The 21,293-nt window shown below is 43.8% G+C and overlaps 6 protein-coding genes across 6 annotated transcripts; 3 read left to right on the top strand and 3 right to left on the bottom strand.

The window, feature by feature from the left end:
• Positions 1-711: 711 nt before the first annotated feature.
• On the bottom strand, positions 712-2,392 carry BYT42DRAFT_489047 (glycoside hydrolase; the record flags this gene model as incomplete). Its single annotated transcript, XM_051563909.1, has 5 exons — positions 712-825; positions 899-1,028; positions 1,086-1,584; positions 1,637-1,701; positions 1,758-2,392. The coding sequence occupies 5 exons, from the start codon at positions 2,390-2,392 to the stop codon at positions 712-714; spliced, it is 1,443 nt and encodes a 480-aa protein (XP_051427780.1).
• Positions 2,393-5,654: 3,262 nt separating this feature from the next.
• Positions 5,655-8,227, bottom strand: BYT42DRAFT_510092 (Oligosaccharyl transferase STT3 subunit-domain-containing protein). Its single transcript, XM_051565140.1, has 4 exons — positions 8,049-8,227; positions 7,325-7,986; positions 6,155-7,261; positions 5,655-6,090 (listed from the first exon to the last, which is right to left on the bottom strand). Exons 1-4 carry the CDS (start codon positions 8,183-8,185, stop codon positions 5,711-5,713), a joined length of 2,286 nt encoding a protein of 761 aa, XP_051427779.1. The 5' UTR covers positions 8,186-8,227; the 3' UTR covers positions 5,655-5,710.
• A 457-nt stretch (positions 8,228-8,684) lies between these two features.
• Positions 8,685-10,233, bottom strand: BYT42DRAFT_210570 (uncharacterized protein). The gene is made up of 6 exons (XM_051562555.1): positions 10,019-10,233; positions 9,856-9,958; positions 9,575-9,799; positions 9,358-9,512; positions 9,073-9,299; positions 8,685-8,987 (listed from the first exon to the last, which is right to left on the bottom strand). Exons 1-6 carry the CDS (start codon positions 10,167-10,169, stop codon positions 8,871-8,873), a joined length of 978 nt encoding a protein of 325 aa, XP_051427778.1. The 5' UTR covers positions 10,170-10,233; the 3' UTR covers positions 8,685-8,870.
• A 2,264-nt stretch (positions 10,234-12,497) lies between these two features.
• On the top strand, positions 12,498-12,771 carry BYT42DRAFT_611018 (uncharacterized protein; the record flags this gene model as incomplete). Its single annotated transcript, XM_051571451.1, has 2 exons — positions 12,498-12,565; positions 12,630-12,771. 2 exons carry the CDS (start codon positions 12,498-12,500, stop codon positions 12,769-12,771), a joined length of 210 nt encoding a protein of 69 aa, XP_051427777.1.
• A 2,384-nt stretch (positions 12,772-15,155) lies between these two features.
• BYT42DRAFT_543323 (uncharacterized protein) lies at positions 15,156-19,059 on the top strand (the record flags this gene model as incomplete). The annotated part of the gene is made up of 10 exons (XM_051565678.1): positions 15,156-15,519; positions 15,592-15,909; positions 15,972-16,054; positions 16,128-16,324; positions 16,392-16,437; positions 16,507-16,791; positions 16,852-17,038; positions 17,109-17,237; positions 17,296-18,117; positions 18,185-19,059. 10 exons carry the CDS (start codon positions 15,156-15,158, stop codon positions 19,057-19,059), a joined length of 3,306 nt encoding a protein of 1,101 aa, XP_051427776.1.
• Positions 19,060-19,532: 473 nt separating this feature from the next.
• On the top strand, positions 19,533-21,288 carry BYT42DRAFT_558225 (uncharacterized protein). Its single transcript, XM_051566983.1, has 4 exons — positions 19,533-19,783; positions 19,852-19,922; positions 19,997-20,353; positions 20,413-21,288. Exons 1-4 carry the CDS (start codon positions 19,636-19,638, stop codon positions 21,175-21,177), a joined length of 1,341 nt encoding a protein of 446 aa, XP_051427775.1. The 5' UTR covers positions 19,533-19,635; the 3' UTR covers positions 21,178-21,288.
• The last annotated feature ends 5 nt before the right edge of the window (positions 21,289-21,293 follow it).

Raw genomic sequence — 21,293 nt, 5'->3', positions numbered from 1 at the left:
TCTAACGTTATCTGAGACCTACTTCATGCAGCTTTTTCATGCGATGCGACCACACTCCTTTATCAATGGATAAATATGTCATCAAGCGATGAGAAAAGACACATGACGTCTTTTTCCTGCTTCATCATTGATGGATGGAATATGCTCCGACTGTGCCGATTTCGACACAGTATAAACATCATCTTTTCTCAAAAATGATAAGCAAGTGAATGGTCTAGCATCTTGGTTCTTTGGTTCCAGTTTTTTTTTTTTTTTTTTTTTTTGGTGGTCCAGAATGAAACTTTTTTTTGAAAGGTAATGTATTTGTGCTCAAGTGCTAAGTGCTTTCCTTTCTTTTTGAACGTTATGCCAAATCACTCACTTGCTTTGTGTGCTTCTATAGTTTAAATAACTGAATGAACAAAGCCCATGTCTTGGCGGTGTGCGGTGGCGGCTCCCGCAATGCGGTGACAACAGTTTTTTTGTAAGTGAAAACAAGGAAGAGTAAGTGTAGCTTGTCTAATGCAACCATTTTTTTTTTTTTTTTTACCCAGATTTTTTCAATTAAACTGTACCTTGATACCCATTTACAGCACGGAGCATTTGCGTCAAGTTGACGCTGTAGCATTTTTTCACTTTTGAACTAATTTGGATAATTGAGCCAAAATATGAGGACTAAGGAGGAACTATCAAGAGAACACAAGACAGCAGAAGATTGTATTAATCAAGATACTACTTGAAGTGTATTACGGGCAAGGGATGAGCTTCAGTGTTGAGAACGTAGTGCTCCAGCGGCAATAGGTCATTGGGACTGAATAATAAGTAAAGGTATTTCAGGGTTTCAGCCTATCGCAGAAGATCGGTTAGACACCATTGGTACAAACAACTCTAATGGTAAGGAAGTGATCGAGAGAATTACCAGAAAGAATGTATCCATCCGATTATCTTTCACAGGAGGAATCTGGGTGACGTCTTTCAAAGCAGCGTAACCTCCACCCGGTAATTTCGTATATTGCTCAAAGGCTTCAAAAATCTTCCAACCCCATTCTCTGCAGAAATCACCGTGAATAAGCTGTAGCTCGCTAAACTAATGTAACCATGATTACCTGTATATTTCATCGCCTGTTAGTCTCCATAGTAGGAAAATACTTTCCAAAGTTTCGGGTCGCAATATATTGTGTCGATCGCGAGGTTTTATCATTATATCCGCAGCATCCGCAGCAGCGTCTTTCTCGGTGTTAAAGTACACGATTTCGCTTGCTAACCCGGTCGCTGTGCTATTGTACATTTCATAACATGTCCGAGTAATTTGCTTTCCAACCTCCAGATCTTCTAAATCCACTTGACTCATCTGTGGATGATCAGCTAGAGTGCGTCCTTCAGTGGCACCAAGAGCAAAACTGCCGCCAATAAAGCATACGAGATGATCCATTTTCGAATGAAGTTTTGTAGGATCACTATCCAGTAGTTCACCGATATATAAAAGATTGTTTGGAAAGCTGCGGCCCAGTAGATGCGTTCTGACTCCACGCATAGCATGATCATACATATCACGATATTTCTTTTCGGTTTTTCCGGTTTGCAGGTATTGCTTTAGAAGATATTCTGCCGTGGGAAGTTAATAAAAATTACTACTCTTCAAAGCATTGCGACTTACCATAGTAGCTGTCACCGCGTGAACCGAGGCGTATTTCGCTGGTTGTAAACTCACCCGATACCGGACTACCATGATCTATTTTAGCTCAATCTTTTGATCACTTTGTTACCATGCCACTTACTGTATGAGAATAGGAACCAAGCCATCGACAGTTGAGCCCTTTTCAATAAGATCTTCCATTCGTTTCATGACTTTGTCTACAGCACCCTTGTATTTATCGTCGCCAGTTAGGTAACTCAAGTATTTGAATTCCAATTGGATCGTCGTTACTTCAGCAGTACTACTCGGCACATGGGGTTTATAAGCCAGTCCGGTCGATAGCACGACACTCGCGTACGGGATGCCTGATTCACTGTGAAAAGCACCTAACAAGCGGTTGCCTAGATCGGTCGCCTTCCCCAAGTAGACAGGATCGTTGCCCGACAAATGATATGCCGACAATAATCCTCCCAGTACTCGAATGGTAGTTTCAAAGAGATTTACATCCTGGTTTTTGTCAAAATCCAATTTGGTTGCCACCCACTCGCGGGCTTCATTGTATTCGTCCGTAAGATTCATTAGAAGCATGGTATCCAACGCATCAGTAATCATCAGCCCAAGGCCACCTGGTGCCCAGTCGTGCCCTGAATGAGTCAAAGGTTGGTATTCGTCACGACCGAAAGCGTCTGTACGGTATCCTTTCCAAGCATGCTGAAATGCTTCTACAATACGTCTTTGCCTATATGCTGTTTGTTCGTCGTTGGGTATTAAAGACATCGGCGGGGGATATTGCGAGAACAAAAATTTGGACGGATCCTTTTCAGTGAGGAATTGGTCTGTGCTTAGAGTATCAGGATCATTATTGTGACCAGTTGCGTTAACTGGCAATATGTGAAACTCGTTGTCGCCGTAATCGGATGAAGCTCGATCGTAGTCGTTGGGATTGAATTCGGTGTCGAGGATTTTCTGCGTCTCCACCGAATTTGTACCGTTATAAACCTTTGAGATGAATATACAAGCGATGACAAAGGCAAGAAAGGTTATGCAACATTTAGGCGACAGCTTCAGAAACTACGTGGTGGTGGTATAAATACATCAGCAGTAACTGGGTGAAGTACGGCATTACCGTGTAAGACCGTCTGTTATATTCTTTATCATATTTCGTGTATTTATCATCAGACGATCCTGAGTTGTCACCTTTCCATCCGCTGCGATGGATGGGGAGCATATTGGAAGTGCCCTGGAATTGAACCCTTGATGAGGAAACGACGACGGCGCTCTCAACGCTAACTTTTTCATCACGTGATTCAAAAGGCATAGCAACTGCAGAAGGACTCAAATCAAAGGCCGCAAAGATGGGAAAGGATAAATATGCCCATAAGGCGCCTATACAAAAACGTTAATGCTCTACACACCACGCATCAAAACCTTTTTCTTGTGCATGTAAACATTCTCTTTTCGGCATCATTGCATCCATCGTATAACCACTTGACTACATTGGACCTACTTACTGGCGGTCCATATAACAGTTGCTTCCTCTTTTTTAGTAATATCGTTTTTCGGAAATAATAAAACATAAAATCGCCACAATGGGCGGCAGGTTCATTTCCCCAAGAATTTGCTACCTTATTACTGGATCCTTGTATACCAAGATGACACTCATATTAACCAATACAAAAAAATGTCTGCTCTCAGCGGTGTATTTATCGCTTTATACATTCGCAGGATGTCAGAAAACGTACGTGGGGAAAGGCAGTATGTAAGTTACCTAGGCTAAGAGGGAAAAGCCAGTTGAAAAGAAAGGTAAAATGGCGCTGCCCAGAATCAGGCCGAAAGACGGACATGGCAAGTAATATTTGCTAGGAGGAGGGGAAGGCTTACTCGGTACCACGAGGTTATTGTTATTTCCGAAATCTCCCACCTTATTAAAATGTTTGGGAGTTACGATCTATCCATCACTTTCACTTGCAATCCTCAGTGGAAGGAAATACAGGACGAGCTGGCTCCTCTCCAAACCGTTGTTGATCGGCCCGATCTTTGTGCGCGAGTTTTCAATATGAAGCGTAAAGCTCTGATGGAAGATCTAACGAAGAACCATGTTTTGGGAAGAGTCGTTGCCCGTGTACACACGGTGGAGTTTCAGAAGCGAGGCTTACCGTATCTTCATTTGCTTTTGGTGCTACATCCGGACGATAAGCCGAGAACACTTGATGACTATGATCGTATCGTGTGTGCCGAACTTCCGGACAGAGAGAGATTTCCTGATCTCTAGGACACCGTCAGCAGATGTATGATGGACGGTCCTTGTGGAACAACGCATCCGAGGTCTCCCTGCATGGAAAACGGCTCATGTAAAAATTTAACGACGCTACCATCGAAGATCCCAGGGGCTACCCTCTTTACCGTAGCCGCAATGATTTCGTCTCAAAACAATGTTCAGCTGGACAACAGATGGGTCATGCCGCATAATAGATTTCTATGTGCGAAATACAACGCTCACATCAATGTCGAAATTTGTACTTCCTTGGAAAGTGCCAAATACTTATACAAATATGTATACAAAGGCCATGATCGAGCTGCAGCAGCAATGTATCGTGCCGACAATGATATAAACGTCCAAGAGCAAGTCGATGAGATCACTCGCTTCATTGATGCCCGGTATGTATCCGCTGCCGAGGCCGTTCACCGGTTGTTGTCGTTCACAATGCATCGTGAGTATCCGAGCACACAACGCCTCGCTATCCACTTGAAAACGAGCAGGTCGTGCAATTCCGGGAGGACGAAAATCCGCAGATTGTTGCAGATCGTACAGCACGAAACCACACTGACTGCGTGGTTTGCACGAAACCGACTTGATCCTCAGGCACGTACTCTTCTGTATCCCGATTTTCCAGAACGATACGTCTATCATCCCAGATCCCGTAGATGGGAACCTCGACAAGGTGGATTTGGTAACACAATCAGGCGCGTCTACGCTGTGTCACCCCGTCAAGTCGAGAAGTACTACCTTCGAATGTTGCTATATAGCGTCCCCGGAGCACAGAGCTTCGACCACATTCGAACAGTCGATGGCGTTGTTATGCCCACGTATCAGGCAGCTGCGCGACGGTTGGGACTTCTCGGGGGGAATGACGAATGGGAAAACTGTCTTCAGGAATCCGCGAGTTATCAAATGCCGTGTGCTCTTCGATTTCTGTCGCCATCATTGTTAATGAATGTCAGGCTCCTGACCCGTTTGCGCTTTGGATGCAGTTACGCCAGCCATTGGCAGAAGACTATATCCATTTTTGGAGCAATCAAAATCTCGACAATGATCATCAAATTGAGCCGCCCCAAATCGTGTACAATCGCGCTTTTCTGGACATTGAAGAGCATCTGAACCGCCAATCGAGTTCACTGCTGAATTACGATCGCTTTGTTCTTCCTGATCGCCAAGAAATTGGCAGAATTACACTTCGCCGTCAGCCCAGACTGGTAAGAGAACAATTCGATCTCATCGCAGACGCTGCCAATGTTCCCCAAACACACGAGGGCCTAAACCGTGATCAACATGCCGTATACGATGCAATTCTCCAGGTTAAAATAAAGAGTAAAGAGTAAAAGAACAACAGGTTGGCCTGCTCTGTTGCCTGATTAGCCTGTCACGCAGTTTGCCGGCAGGTCTGTTTCTGATTGGTTGAATGTGCTGGCTGACCTAATTGGTTGGCCTGGCTGCAAAAGTTCGCGATATCAAACCAGTTAAAGTTTGGATGCTCAATTTTAGAGAGAGAAGGGATATCAACTGTGTCTAGAAGCGGCCTTTGTCAGTGAACCCGCATAAATGCAAAGGGTTTCTGTAAAATTTATCTTTCACCAAGTTAGGTTTTTGCGAATTGAGTCAAATCGCGTCCCCCTTGTTTCAAACATCCCAACACAGGTCGCCTCCGTATTAGCGTAAGTTATTTGAACGGTGTTTGTCCATTACAGAAAGGTATAGACTTCGCTTGATCAATTCGCAAATCTCCAGACAACAACAAAAGGAAATATGTCGATATTCAACTTCATCAGATCATACAGTACAACAGTATCGATATTTTATTTTATGTGATGATTTGCTTAGCTTTCTGCTCGCTGTCTACGTTCTCTGCTTTTTTGGCTTCTGTGGGTCTTCTTCTTTTTCTTGCCTGTATCGAAGTCGACAGCAGCCTTATGGGATCGTCCAAGATTGTCCAAATCCTTGACTTTGTAAATACGAACAATCCAGTTTTCCGAGGTAAAAGCTTCATCCACCACTGATAACTCTGGACCATGAATAGGCAATCTTTGCTGGCGCACGCGATCTATTCCTGGCTGTCCGCCAAACAGTTCACTGAAACGATAATAGCTTAGCTTATACATAAGTGAGTTTTTCATTGCTGGAGAAGCGAGATCGTCGATTCGATATTCGCCAGACGGTGTGAAGAAGTCAGATTCCTTGATTTTATCGGGCCAAACGCCTACGAATGATAAAAACAGGATGAATATTACGTAAAAAAGGTGTTATCCTATCCAAATGCTTACCGCCGGCGATACGAATCATCCACAGATATTTGTTAATATCGTCGCCCGAATAACCAAGCAAACCTCCAAAGATCACGAGCACGTAATCCACATCATGTTTTCTCATGATTTCATAAGCGTCCTCTTCGTTGGAGGCCATGGCACGACCAACAGTTGCAATATGAGTGTTATTCCACGTGTTGTTATCCACAAGGGTGGGTCGGTCAGCCATGCCAGCAATCTGGTAGCCGTAATCCCACCAAGACATGATTTTCGCGTCTTCCTTTGTGTTTTTTCGTAGCCAATAGTAGGCCTCTCGGAAGTCGTCAATGATGTGCTGTGAGCCGTCTGGATTACGCGAGGCAAGCACAATGGAGGGACTGGAGTAAGCGCTCGAAGTAACCCATGTACAGTGCCATACGAACACAATGAGGAAAAAGCCAAAGCTGAGCAATACAGCCGCTCGCGAATCTTTGCTGAGAATACCAAACGATTTCTTGTTCGTGCCTTGCTTCTTTTCGTTGATCTGATGCTGTTTGGATTTCTTCTTTTCGTTTGATGCTGAACCAGCTGATGACGATGGGGTTGCGGGATTCTTTTTGGTAGCTGAAACTTCGGCAGCAGAACGATAGGGTTGCGTTGTAGTAAAGTCAAGATAGGTATCGAGGAGTGTCGAAATGGCGATGCCAGCACAAACGCAGACCACTGGCGTCAAGGTCAGCATCAGGCGAACCATAACACCTGCGAAGTAGGATGCGAAGATGGCATAGACGATGACGAAAACGTGTTCATCCTGCAATCGTTGGAAGCACATGAATAAACCAGCAGGGAACAGGAAGATCAACATTTCCAAATCGAAGAAGAACGATGGCCAAGCGGTAGGCTGATGTTCTGAGACAGATGCAATAATAGGAATATGAACTTTGGCGTAGCCGGTATCCCACAGAGAATAAAATCTTCCAGTCCACGGCGCGATGTAACCTCCAAGCGTCAATAAGACAAGAGCGGCGAATCCACACACAAATGACACGGCGACGAAAGCTTTCAACAGCACCTGGAACTGTTGGGCCTGAACATGGCTACGTACGAGTTGTACAAAGCCCATAATTTGACATAAGCCAAAAACGCCTGTAGATTATATTTTAGTCATCCAGTTCGAGATATCATGCACTGTTCCAAAGACAAACAAACCTAATGCCGCCATATGCTCAGAGGTACGTGTAGGCTGGAAGCCGACAAACGGGATCTGCATGGACATGAGAGTACCCAGGACGTAGAAAGTCGAATAGGACACGTACACACGACTGGAGAAACGGCCCATCACCATCAAGACAAACACATGCAGCGGAATCAGATTGATAATGAAAACGTAACCACCCCAAGCAGCCACCATATAGAAATAAAAGAAGGCCGAACAGGCAGCATACATTGCTGAGCCCAGTTTCAAAGCTTTGATCCACAGGTAGAACGTGAACATCAGAAGGAAGATGGCAATAGCTTCGTTATCGTAGGAACCGGCGACTGAACGTGAGATGTAACCGGGAGCAATGCCAATGAAGGCAGCTGCCAAAAGACCAGCGGAAGAATCTTTCAGTTCTCTCGTCAGTAAGTATGTGGCATAAGCTGTGGCTCCAGAAAAAACAGGCGCTAAAAGAACACAGACGTTGCGGATATCGACAGGAAAGTGGAGAAAATGCAAAACGTTGTAGATGGCAGCAGCTGTCACCATCAAGCCCGGGTAAACTGTTCCTCCTACGACGCGTCCGAGAGGGTACCAAGAACGATCGTCGAACCAGTTCCAAAATTCGTAATAACCGTCTTTCACCAACATGCGTGTTGCGCGATAGTTGAACCTAAAGGATATGAGAGAATAAGAGACAAGGATGTGTTTGACCATTGTGTTCCTTTCTCGTACCAAGGGTCAAATTCGTGAATGACAGATTCGTAGCGAACGATACTAAACAGGCGCGAAGAGAACGCTGCCATGGCTATTAAGCCAAGAATAGCCGTTTTCAAAAGAGTTTTCTGGCTCCTGACATCCAGCGCAGCCATGATAACCTTTCTTTTTAGTATGTAAGCACAAGAAGGGAACAGGCAAGCGGAAATGCGTGTATCTCCATCATCCTTGGCGATATTTCAAAGGGCGATATATGTGCTGACGACTGATTGGTCAAAGCCCTTAATTTTTCTGAGTGGCAGATTCTTTCTGGGAACTGGATACTTAACTGGATACTTGCATTATTCATTTAAAGAATACGCTTGCAAATAACAATAACACATTATTTGATACTCATGGTGTGGCATTTACCTCATAATAGCATAACTAATCCTCGTATAGAATCAACTTCCAAAAGCTACAAATAGTCAGCAAATGTCTTTGAGCCCCGTAACTTGAAGAAAGTTCGTGATCCTTCCGAGATGGATTGCGCAACATCCTGTAGAAGAAATTCGAAGCGTTGTATTCGTTTTTGCACAGCCAGAATTGCGTGGTCCAAAGATTAGATCGATCCCTTTAGAAGCAAAACAATGGCAGGATTTGATCACTTTTTGTCAGAAACGAAAAAGGCTTCCATAAACTGAATAATAGAAATTCAAGTTGTAATTCATCTTAGATTATGTATTATTCCCAAATGTTAGCCTATAGACTGACTAACACAGTAACCTCATGAAAAATAAAAAGGAACAGCTATCACCAACAGATCGTCCAAACAAAATGATCGGCAGTCAACTACTCCACTTAAGCCATTCGAAGAATACCAGCGGTCATCAGTTTGCGGATATTTGCTGCGACTTGAGGGTTCTTCAAATGCTCCTGGGCAGCCTTAGGATCTTGCTGCATTTGCTGAAGAATTTGCTGCATGACAGGATCCGAAAGAATACGCTACACAGTATTGTCAGTCGTCGGAAAATCGAAACAATCTTGAAGACATATGACTCACCTGAATCTCAGGATCTTGCGCTGCACGTCTAAGGACCTCTTCCTGAGATTCCTCACCACCGGAATGCATAGGATTCATTGCAGTGTAGGCTTTCATCATTTGTTGCTGAATCTCACGCGCGCACTTGCCATCCTTATCATGTAATTGAGCTTCCTTCAAAGTATCGATGGCATCTTGGAATTCCTTCTTTGCAAATTGGACAGCAGCCTTGCGAATATAACCACGAGCTGCAATATATAAGATTAGTGACAAATCTTTGTGCGCAGTTCAGACATGGTTACTTACCGAAAGTGGGATCCAGTTCAATACATTTCTCGGCGTCCTTTTGAGCTTCATGAATAGCCATCAACTTCAAATAACAGACAGATCTGTTGGAATATGGGCGAACGTCCGTTTCATTTCGCTTGATAGCTTCAGTGTACTGTTCAATGGCGCCGGGCCTGCACGTATTCCAGTATTAGCTTTTCCCGAAATTTTATAACCCCCAGTCACCAACACTTACCAGTTGCTCTCTTTGAAGAGCTTGTTACCCTCCTCGCGAGCCTTGTCGGCTAATTCGGGATTGTGATAAGCAGCCTTTTCAAGTTCCTTCTTTTGTTTTTCAGTGTCACGGAGCTTCTGAAGAGTTTCGGGAGTGCGGTGTTCCGTAAGAGACTTTCCGTAGAAATTGATAGCATCATCTAACTGATTGAGTTTGACATAGGCATTGCCAATGCGCTGAAGAGCTCTGTATTCGGATTAGACTCTGTCGTGACGATCCAAGACTATCGACGGACGACTTACCTGGCGACGAGCTTATAATCAGCTCTCAGTTCACGGCCGGTATCAACGGCCTTTTGACACACTTCGATACATTCGTTGTACTTTTCTTGCTCAAAGAGCACAGCTATAAAAAATGTAGGTCACTAACTGCAAGGGAATTGATAGCGCTCGAAGAAAGACTTACCAGCCTTGTTGGTCAAGAAGGTGATGTTGGTGTTATCAAGTTCCCAGGCCTTGTCATAATGAGTCAAAGCCACATCAAATTCACGCTTCTTGTAGGCTTGATTGCCGAGTTCCTTTTCGGCGAGCGCTTGTTGCTTGTGATCGTCAGACATGTTGTTGGCAGTAAAGAATAACTGCAAAGGAAAACGCGCAACTTATTCCAGAAGGGTCTGCCGCGTGACTTCCAAATCGTTCCAGAATTCTCGATTTGAACTCGCCAATCAAAAGGCTGTCAATGAAGCATCCGGATCTGACTTTTTTTTTCCAAGCTTGAGTTGGAGCCTGCAATAATTCTCCAAGCACACCATCGAAGAATGGGTAACTTGCAGGCTAAAGGCATTGGCTATCAGGCTAAAACATCGGCTGTCATGTGCTAAGAAATTTTATTGTCTGCATATCACTATTCTTCTTGTAGCAAAACTACAGACTTCTCAATTATTACCTGAAGGAAGTGTAGGCGACATTATGATCTAAACATATGAGAGCTTCGAGTTCATTAATCATACCATACGCATGAACCATTTGAAAACAAGAGATCATCCGCAGATATCGAGATTTATCACAGTTTACCGGCCAGGTTTTTGCCATTGCCAGAAATTTACTGTCTATAATTAAGACCTTGCAATTCCATTTCCTACGTTTATTTTTGACATGCTTTTTACACGCGACATAGATGGCTGGCTGTCCTATTTGTAGCATGTAGCATCCTTGCTGTCGATGGTATTAAATGCCTTTTGATAACCTGTTCTTCACAGGTTGGTTGGGAGCCAGAGCTACCAAAGTAATATCCTAATCAGAGCCCTGAGGCGGCAAGTCTTTTGTGACATATCCGCTCAGAGCTTAATACAACTCCAGTCACCCCATACAATGCCTGCCACTCTTGTCATAGAAAGTTCCCATAATATCGATGCGAATCATCTATTTGCGAATAGCTTCGATTATTGCCAACGCAAGCATTACTACATTTATTACGGCCGATCCTCAGATGGCGGTCATACCCTAAGTTGTGGCAAGATTTTTTTATTACAATACAATATGCTAAGGCAAAAGACTGGAAGAAGTTTCAAATGTTGATGGAGTCAAAGCACAGTATTCCTTAAAAATCCGTAGTTGTGACGACTGTCATGATAAAGCAAAAGCAGTAAAGAAAAAGAGCGATATGTCATTCGGTTCCATAAATTAAGGTAAACATCCGAAGATTGGTAGGCTATAATCGTGATGGAAGAATGGGAAGGCTTGGGTCGGTTTTAGCGAACAATGAAAAGACTTGGGTCGCCTACAACTTGAGAGAACAATGAAAGGATTTTGGTCGCTTGATATGAATGTGGTCATTGCATGCATTGTGAAAACATTATCTGATTGGTAAATAATGTGACATAAGTTCCTTCTCTTGCAAGAGTAACAATATTTCTTCCTTTTCTTCCACTTTTCATCTCTCAAGTTATATCTATACTTCTCAGCAAAATCTTCCGTTATTTTTTTACTCTTTTTGCACTTTATACAGTGGCTGAAAAAATGGTCCAAACCTATGCTGTTTTTTTATGTTTATTGCGGCTTTTGCCACATTTCGAAATTTCTCTTGTCTACATTGTTGCGAAATCCCGACGATCGCAAGCAACTGCATACAGCGGGTTTTCAACTGATACGGAGTCGATGCCAGCCTTTGTCCAGAATTTTAAAGATAAGCTTGCTTTTTCACGTTACCGGTTTTGTATTTCCTTACATCTGTTATACGATAGTGACAATTCAAAAGGACGAAGCTCGGAAGCATGTCAGAAATGTGATGTCAGTTACAGAACCTGTCACAAATCCTGACATGTATCGGCGGCAACTTGTCGACTCCAGAAAACAAAAAAACCATATTGGAAAAGAGATTCTGGCCCTTAACGAATAGCCCAAAGCAAATCGCAACTTGGGTCACCAAATCTAATCTTTGGGGCCCACGAGAATTAGTATCAATAAACGGTGATCGGATCCGAGGTCGCCTTTTATGGGTGATCCGAGAGAAATATCTGGGTAAGGATAAAAAGAAGGAGTGGAATGCATTTAGTCAGAATTGTCTTGTAGAAGTGGACGCGCTCGAGGTCCTCCGGCGGTACAACCTCCATCTCCGGAATCATCCGCTGACCACCATCGGTTATGGTTGCAAGTCGTCGGGAAAGGAGCGATCCGAAACGAGGCGCAAGTTGCTCCCAAAATGATCACGCGTTTACAGATCTGTGCCTTTGCACCAAAATATACGTTTCCCCAGACTGCCAATCTGACGAACCGCTAATGGTTCGTGACGATAAAAAAGATACGACGAAGTATCTCGCTCCGATTACTGACTGTTTGGGTGAATGGAAAGATATAATAACTTCGTCCCCTGCATGCACTTTGTTTACTCATTGCTATCCTTATTCCAGCATTTCGAGCGATGCTAAACAAAGAAGTTTAAGCCAATGAGACTCGTCGTGATTGATTATGCGGGTCTCAGTACCAATCCAAATGACGTTGGAGATTTTCTCAAGTAAGAAGGAATAAAAGGAGAGAAGACGCTAAGGTTAAATACTCACACGCTTCGTTGATTATAGGGCGTACCCGCAAATCAAGGAGTTGGTCGTAGACCATGGGCTCGCCTTCGAGCTGTTTACTTGCAATGAGCTCATCAACAATCAAGAACGGCTGGCGAAATTCAATTGCTGCACAGGCCCAAAACATCGCTCCTTGTTATAATAAATACCCATTTTACCGTAAAATACTGCAGTATTTCCAGTTTTCATTTAGCGATTTTACCATTAGTGATCCGTCTTAGTGAAATGTCCATGCTATGGTCATTAAAGAATAATGAAAATGTTTGCTACGGTACGTAGCGACATCATTACTTTGTAACAATATTTGCAGCATTCATCAATCAAATATCATAATCACATTTTATTGTGCTGACATTTATTCCTCGGCAAGGAAAGAAAAACGAGAACCGACAAGTCCTTTGGCAAGCATTGGCTGGTTGTTTTTCAGTGGTTCAGGTGACTACTTCGCAGAACAACTGTGATGCAACTTTGGCAGCAGTGTCTTGGTCTCCTCCGTCGTCATCGGCAGTCGAATATACTGTATATGGCCTTGAGCGGATGTCGTTGGTGAACACTCTACATGACTGACGCAGTAAATACGTGGGGGATACTGAAATTTGGTTCCCAATTGGGGCAATTTATGTACAATATTGAACTGGTCGAATTTGTCGCCTTTCAGATCGTTCAACAGATTGTTTGCCTTCTTGATCGAACCATGGGTCCAGTAATATGGAAACCGTCATGGCAGTGCTGTCATCCAGTACGATGGCGAAACGCGCATAAAGTTTGAGCATTCGAATCAGGGCAGATGGACCGAACCATAAATCGGGAACAACTGTGCGGTCAGTGTTGTACCATGGTTCAATTAAGCCAAAAAATGATATCATACTAGCTCACTCATTTTATCAATGAACATTTTAATATTGCACTTTATAGTGCTATCTGACCATGGAACATTAATTGGGGATGGGCCAGAAACGACATCTGGCCAAGCGAAGGACATTAAGAATACAGGTGGTGCCGAACCACTGAAACAAAGAATGAGATTACGGTTTCCTAACGGGGAGACCCCCTTTCTGTTTTTATTGGGATCTGTTGCACCCTCTAGCGTAGAATGTGAAAGCAGGCCATATCCCGATGCAGTTTACTGTGGTTCTTTTTCTTTTTCTTTTTCTTTCTCAGAAGGTTCAGTGCTATCCCGACACCGAATAGTTACCACTTTTCAAATTGGGGACGCTGATATCCGATGACTTTCTCAGACATGAACCAAAACAGCATAAATCTGCACCATTTTCTTCATCTTCATGTGCCCGCAAAATGCCCCCCCGGCTTCAAATGCCAAACTTACAGGCCCAGAAACTAGAGATCGGGCATGGTAATTTAAGTCAACTTCTGTCAAATGATATCCTGAGGATCCAGTATGACCATCTGCAATATTAACCATCGCATACGTCCAAAGGGTAAATTCTGATCGTCGATAGAGTTGTCTCAAGATTATGAATAACAGCCTCAGGTTTCTACCTTCTTTTATGAATGTTGGCAGTTGCTGGGTTTGAGTTAAAAGGAAGCAAAAAATGCGTAATCCTGATCGACAATAATAAACTCGTATCACCATGCAAGACGATGTATAGCTAGGCATTGCGATCATCTCGATATGGAAATTGACCGGCGGCGCATGTAGCCCAATAAAAGGCTTCTTTATCATAAACCGAATAATGTCTGCAGTACTATTGACGGTTTATTCTTACATACAGATGTGAATGCTGCATGTATGATCGCAGTGTCGATTACGGATGATTGAGAAACTATGGCTACAGTATGATAAAGTGTCGTGCTGCTATTCACATGGACTAGTGCAAGTGTTCTTTCTGAAGGCCAAATGATAATCGTCAAGTTGAGATATTCCACCTTTATTGCTTGAACAAGGTATATTACACTTCACCTTTTTACAGCTGAGAAATTTTAACAACAAATGCTAAGAAAGTCTAGATGACACGCAAAAAAACTTTTTTGACGCAGAAAACTAGTAGTTTTAAATCATCGTCAACATGACAATAGACACGGATAGGAGCCGATTTTCCGTTGCAGATCACTGCAAACTCGCTATAATGTCATAGTCGCCAAAGAGCTCCGACCGTTGGCCATTGTCTTTTCTCGACTGACGGGGCCGACAGGACCGATGGGCCAACGAGATCAACCAGAACAACGAGAATAGAGATTTTAGCCCATTGTCGATCATTTTGGGTAATCTAGCGTTAAAGTTTGGCGAGATGTCATTTTCCCACTTGCTACCTGGCTGATTACCTGACATGGTCCATTTCTTACAAGAAAAAATTCTCCGGTTCTTGATCTTCTTGATTTAGGCTACAGCTTTTGCCTTTCTGGGAAGTCATGACGGCACATTTGTTTCATTCTGATGAACCCATGCGAGGGATAAAAAAGATGTATCCCCAAATCGAAATCCCTTCACCATTTTATTTCATAGTCCTTTAACTCTGCCGACCTTAACTTATTCACTTTACTCAAAAATCCTTTTTTTAAAGTGGCATGATCGACGAGGGACGTCCAGTTCAAGCCGCAGCTCAAGGGGCGGTTGTGTGGAATGCGCCAGACAAACCAGATAATCGCCAAAAAGAAACCGAACGAGAAAACAATAACACAACATCGATATTCAACATCACAGACGAAACTGGCAATCCTGACCTGAAGCAAGTACCAAACAATACCCTCGACGCTTCGGGACACGTTTACCAGGCTTCCGAAAGTTCAAGCGACCAGTCAACCGATCACACCAGCGATCATTCCAATCGTCATTCCAACATTAGCAATGACCAAAAGGACAGTTTTGAGGAAGCATTTCCTAATACGAATGCCTATGCGGGCGGGGAAACTGGGGAAAACCGTATTAAAGGTGTGTACAGATCGGAAAACAGACCAAAAAAAAAGTGTCATCATGAGCTCATGCGTCTAAAATAATTTACAGAACGCACGGATGATGCCGAATTAAAGTCAGAAAATCCTGACCCCACCGACCCGCTGGCAAAGGATCGAGAATTTCGTCAGCTGCATCTGAATACAAACGTCCACGAAGATAAAGATAACAACAGTGATACCACAGGATCACCAAAACGCAGCCCGAAACTGTCCTATCCTTTACCTCTCGAACCAACCGACCCCGATACACTCATTAAAGGCTTGGAGCTGAACGCTCTCAAATACATTGTCGTAGCATGCTTTGTTTGCTATCTGTGTGGTCGATTCCGATTTGGCATCTTTTTCGGACTCCTTACTATTGCAGGAGGTAGGATATTTACAGAGAACGTCGACTCGATTGATCGCATGTACTTAGCTTGGCTACTTTAGGTGCTATGGCTTTCTGGATTCTAGGTCAGGAAACAAAGAAAGGCTTAGAATGGCAATTGGAAAAGCAAGAAGGCATGAGAACCGTAAGTTTTTCATCTCCCCGGGCCCTTAAATAAGCTTTGTGGTGGATAGATTTATTGAAATCCATCTCTATAGTTATATACTTCTGAAGGCGAATCAGTGGAATGGCTCAACTATATTGCTGAAAAGATCTGGCGTAGCATCGATCCCCAGATTTTTGCGCTAGTCGAAGATATCTTGGAAGACACATTGCAAAGTGTTGCACCTAGCTTTATCAAAGCCATTAAAGTCACCGATTTCGATATCGGTGTTCAGGCGCCTCGTATTCAAATGTAAGTGATGAAAACCAAGATCTTCAACAAATGGACGCGGGTACTCATCAGCATTATCACGGTACAGCATTCGTGTCTTTCCTCCCTTGCCAGGCCAACCCGAAGAGAGTATTGTATGTTGATTTTTTTCAGTAATGATTTTTTTTTCATATCATTCATCTGATACCGTCATTTATTATTAGTTTGGTGAGGCGGCATTCAGCTTCCATGCGGATCCCGTGGCTTCCTTGACAACCAAACGTGGCATTACGGCAACTCCTCCAGGCATTGGAATCCGGTTTCAAACGGCCATTAATGCTCCCATTGATATCAAGGCCGAATTGACAGCCGTGTCAGGAAAATTACGGTTCAAAATTTTGACTTCGCCAGAACTTCCATTCATTTCCAAGGTGACCATTGCTTTCACCAGTGTTCCTACCATTGAAACCGGCGTGATGCCCTTGACAAAGCATTTAAATATCATGAATGTAAGTGCAGGATTGGGAGCGATAGTTTCGAAATCCATGCTAACCATCACCTGTGATTAGTTGCCGATGATCAAAGCCATTGTCAATGAAGGTGTCAAGCTCGGTTTTGCGGATCTGGTCGATCCAAAGAGCATGACCATCGATATTCGCACGCTGATCGGAGCTGCAAATCAGGATACAAGTGCCATCGGTGTGGTCAAGGTTGAAATTAGAGAAGCTTACAGAGATGCTTCTATTGACTTCCAAGGTAAGTTGAATTTTCGGTATTCACGGATGATATTTTCCGTATCTCATTTCCCTTGGCCATCCATCCATAGATATGCAAGATTCGTACGCAACATTGGCTCTTAGCAACCAGCCGAAGCGTAGCATGTCGAGTAGTCGTGTATTGACCAATGATAAGGATCCTCGATGGAATGAAAACCTTTACATCTTGGTGCATGAAGGTACTGATCATTGTCAGATTCAGTTACAAATTCTCCTTTACTAATTGCCTCGTCTTAGATGATATCGTTTCGGAGACCAAGGTGGATGTCAAAGTGTGGGACGCTGACAAGATTAAATTCGATGATCTCTGGGGTTCTATTTCCATTTCGGTCAAGGAAATCGTCCAAGGCCAAGTGGACAAACTTGGCAATGTATCAGACTGGTGTAAGGAAGAACGCGTTATTTTTGATGGCTGGGCCCCGATCGACGGCAAAGACGAGAAGGAGTCAAAAGTGAAACTTAATTTCAAGATGAGTTTCCATCCAAAGTATGCCACCCGTAAACCCGATCTTTTATCCGGCGCTACAAAGAAGGTATCCGAGATGACGGAAGAGCCCGATGAGGAAGCCGAGGAGGACATTCGCGTTTCTCCTCATCATACCAATGGTATTCTCTCGGTGCAAATCCATCAAGCAGTGGACCTAGAAATCGGAGATCCCGAGGTTTTGCCTGCCGACGAATTGAAGCATCCTTACAATCCAAACAATGTCGTGAGTCCCTATGCTGTGCTTTATATCAATGATAGAAAGGTGTATCGCACTCGAGCCAAATTACGCAACCCAAGTCCCCATTGGAATGCTCTCACAGAACACTTTATCAAGAACTATGACGATGCTTATGTTCGCATCTCGATCAAGAACTCCATGGAACTGGAACGCGATCCCGTATTGGGAACGAAGACACTCAAACTTTCTGAAATCTTTGCCGACCAAGATGCCAAATTCAAGGAATCACAAAAATGGATCGCTCTGGCCAACGGTATTGGCTTTGGCAAAGTTCTTGTGACCCTGAAATACAAGCCTGTCAAACTGACTCTGCCACGTAATCTGCAAGGTGCAGGTAAGTAAATCGCTCAACACAGGGGTAATCAAATAATTTTTTAAATGACAAAATTTTGGGATGACAGATGTTGGGACGCTCATCATTGATCATGTCCGTCTGGAGGATCTTCAATCACCCTTTGACTCAAAATACGCGTCATCGACAAAGGCAGCTCTTTCTCTCAATGTGGATCCTGTTATTACCCGACGTTTGAAGGCCAAGGACCTTCAGACGCACCAGACAGCTGACGGCAAAACGGTATACGCATGGGACGGCAAACGCTTCTATTTCCCGTTGATGATGCGCTACCGAACGGCATTGTATGCTCACATCAGTCAAGGCACCATGACCAGCAACAAGGCCACGGGTCGCTACTGGCTTAAGGAAGCGGTGGACAATGAATGGATGGACATTGTGATTGGCCTGCAAGATCATTTGTCGGAACAAGGCAAAGAAGCCAACCGCAACGAAGACGATTGGCCCACGGAAGGCAAATTCGGCAAAATTATCATCCGAGCTAAAATCATCCCCGGATTTTCCCCTGTGCACACCCATTTGCATACCTTTAACCAGGATATGGTGGGCGCCGATCCTTTCCATGACGCGCGACTCAAAGCCAAAGCTCAAAAGTGGATCCGTGACCAATCCAACGAAGACGATAACGAAGAAGAAAATTCCTTGCAAGACCAAGACATTGAGGTGCAGGCCGCTGTTCATTCCGAGAAGGAGAAGCGACGTACCTCTGGAAGTTCCGCGGAAACGGAAGACGACGCCGAAGAAGAGGATGCTGAATATCTTACCGAGATGGGCGATCAGTATAAGAATTCTAAAATCAGCAAACATCGTGTGATTCGTAAATTGGCGTGGAGCACCGATGTCGTCAAGAACAAGGTCGAGGCACTCCGCGAAGGATTCAACTCGGAAACACGAGCCAGTCGTTCTGTAGCCAAAGAAGTATGATGTAATATGATCCATGTCTGACTGTGTAAATTTTATGTATTTTATGTATCGTATTTTTTTTTCATTCTATAAAAATCTTGACTTTCTCTGACGTGGGGAGAAACTACGTTTATCCAAACCACTTGATAAAATGGACCATTGGTGTGACTGAAATTGCGGGATATTTGCTGTTCCACAAATGGATGGCCGCACTTGCTATGTCTTGCGCGTCTGAAACATGCACGGATGTTTTGTGTAGCCGCCGTCATAATAATTACTAACACGATCGCATTTCATAGATTTTCATGGATTTTCCCACATACAACGAAGAAAAGAGTACATATCTTCAATAAAGGTTTTCAGTGTCAGGATTGAAGGATTTACGACTGTAGCTGCGATGCTCATTCACACTGGAGGGTGCGTGTTATTTTTGCTGGGTGCTGGCTTCGTAGACGTGAGTAAATTACCTTTGTGACGGAGTTCAATGGCGGAGATGTGTTTCTTTCACAGCACTCTATATATTTTGTGGAGCTGTCATCATTTATTCATCCCAGCGTTGCTCTTTGTTCTTCTGCTGCCTTTCCATTGTCATTCTCAATGCTTTCCTCCCGCTTACATACATTTGCAAAACGTTCCTTTGCAACTGCAGCAAAGGCTGCTTCGAAAGATGCTCCCAAGGCAGCTCCCAAGGCCGATCAGAAATTTAAAGTAGTCGTTGTCGGTGCTGGCCCTGGTGGTCTTTCCGGTATGTGTTTATTGAACAAACCGTTGATGAAGATGACAATCGAAGCTTATTCCTTTTTTTATTAACAGTTTCGTCTACGATTTCTCGCATGCTTGGAAAGAACCAAGTGGCCGTCATTGACCCTGCTTCCACACACTACGTAAGCCGACTGGATCGATACTTTTTTCCTTTTTGTTCATTCCACTGACTCGCCCTCTTTTGCATCATCAACAGTATCAACCTTTGTGGACTTATGTAGGCGGCGGTTTGAAGGATTTCAGTGAATCCAAGCGTCCTATGAGCAGTGTGATGCCTGCCAACGCAGAATGGATTCAGGACAAAGTCACCAAATTGGACCCCGACAATAATCAGGTGGTTTTGAGCAATGGCAAAACGGTGGAATACGAATACTTGGTGATGGCAGCTGGTATCCAAATCAACTGGGACCAAGTCAAAGGCTTGAAAGAAGCTCTCGGTAAAGACGGCGTCACATCCAACTACTCCCCTGACAGTGTACAAAAGACCTGGAAATTTATTCAGGAATTCAAGGGCGGCAATGCTGTGTTTACTTTTCCCAACACTCCCTTGAAGGTAAGCGAGATGGAGAATCCGTACTTGGCTGAACCATGGTTTAAAACATGTTGCTATAGTGTCCTGGTGCTCCTACAAAGATCACATTCTTGGCAGAAGAGGCTTTCCGTACGCTGGGCGTGCGTGACAAGACCAATGTCATTTATAACACGAGTTTGGGCAAGATTTTCGGCATTGATCACTATGGTCGTGTCCTTCAGCAGCAGGCTGATGAACGCAATATCAAAGTGAATTTCCAGCACGAACTTATCGAGATTAACGCCGATAATCACGAAGCGACCTTCCGCAATAATGCGGACAAGAGTTTGTCTACTGTTCATTACGATTTCATCCATGTGGCTCCGCCCCAGGGTCCGCCTTCCTTCATTAAGAACTCCAAGCTTGCTGACGCCGTTGGCTGGGTCGATGTCAACAAAGATACCCTGCGTCACAACAAGTACAAGAACGTTTTTGCTCTCGGAGATTGCTCGTCTTTGCCTACCTCGAAAACTGCTGCCGCTATCACGGGCGAATCCGGTGTTCTCAAGCATAACTTGATTGCTGATCTGGAAGGACGAACGGTGGAGCCCGCTGTATACGATGGATACACCAGCTGTCCCTTAGTCATTGGTCGTAAACAGCTCATTCTTGCCGAGTTTTCCGGTTACACTGGAAAGCCTATGGAAACCTTCCCCATTGATCAGCGCCAGATCAGCAACACGGCTCAATTCTTGAACAAGGAAGTGATTCCTTCTATGTACTGGAATGGTCTGTTGAACGGTGTCTGGACTGGTCCCACCAAAGTACGAAAAGCTTTACAGTTCTTGCGTCCCAACACTTATTAGACTTTTTTTCCCTACGACATAAACCTCTCCGTTATTTATTTGATTTAAAATTTTGTCATTTTCATCTGTACTGATTTTTAAAGTAAAAGACTTTCCTCAATCAAAGAAAAACCTCG

The sequence above is a fragment of the Radiomyces spectabilis genome (assembly GCF_025331425.1).
Source record: "Radiomyces spectabilis strain NRRL 2753 chromosome Unknown BYT42scaffold_2, whole genome shotgun sequence".
NCBI classification, from domain to species: Eukaryota; Fungi; Mucoromycota; class Mucoromycetes; order Mucorales; family Radiomycetaceae; genus Radiomyces; species Radiomyces spectabilis.
Note: the sequence above shows the minus strand (reverse complement) of the source record. Positions and strands in the feature narration are given on the sequence as shown.

What these genes read in the sequence shown, in the direction of transcription:
- BYT42DRAFT_210570 (XM_051562555.1), bottom strand. Translation starts at nt 10,169, where the DNA reads ATGTCTGACGATCACAAGCAACAAGCGCTCGCCGAAAAGGAACTCGGC. An exon ending in CTTCTTGACCAACAAGGCTG is followed by an intron (nt 9,959 to 10,018) that starts GTAAGTCTTTCT and finishes CATTTTTTATAG; the next exon opens with CTGTGCTCTTTGAGCAAGAA. An exon ending in CTCTTCAAAGAGAGCAACTG is followed by an intron (nt 9,513 to 9,574) that starts GTAAGTGTTGGT and finishes GAATACGTGCAG; the next exon opens with GCCCGGCGCCATTGAACAGT.
- BYT42DRAFT_558225 (XM_051566983.1), top strand. Translation starts at nt 19,636, where the DNA reads ATGCTTTCCTCCCGCTTACATACATTTGCAAAACGTTCCTTTGCAACT. An exon ending in TGGCCCTGGTGGTCTTTCCG is followed by an intron (nt 19,784 to 19,851) that starts GTATGTGTTTAT and finishes TTTTATTAACAG; the next exon opens with TTTCGTCTACGATTTCTCGC. An exon ending in TTCCCAACACTCCCTTGAAG is followed by an intron (nt 20,354 to 20,412) that starts GTAAGCGAGATG and finishes ATGTTGCTATAG; the next exon opens with TGTCCTGGTGCTCCTACAAA.
- BYT42DRAFT_510092 (XM_051565140.1), bottom strand. Translation starts at nt 8,185, where the DNA reads ATGGCTGCGCTGGATGTCAGGAGCCAGAAAACTCTTTTGAAAACGGCT. An exon ending in ATTCACGAATTTGACCCTTG is followed by an intron (nt 7,987 to 8,048) that starts GTACGAGAAAGG and finishes CATATCCTTTAG; the next exon opens with GTTCAACTATCGCGCAACAC. An exon ending in TGAGCATATGGCGGCATTAG is followed by an intron (nt 7,262 to 7,324) that starts GTTTGTTTGTCT and finishes TATAATCTACAG; the next exon opens with GCGTTTTTGGCTTATGTCAA.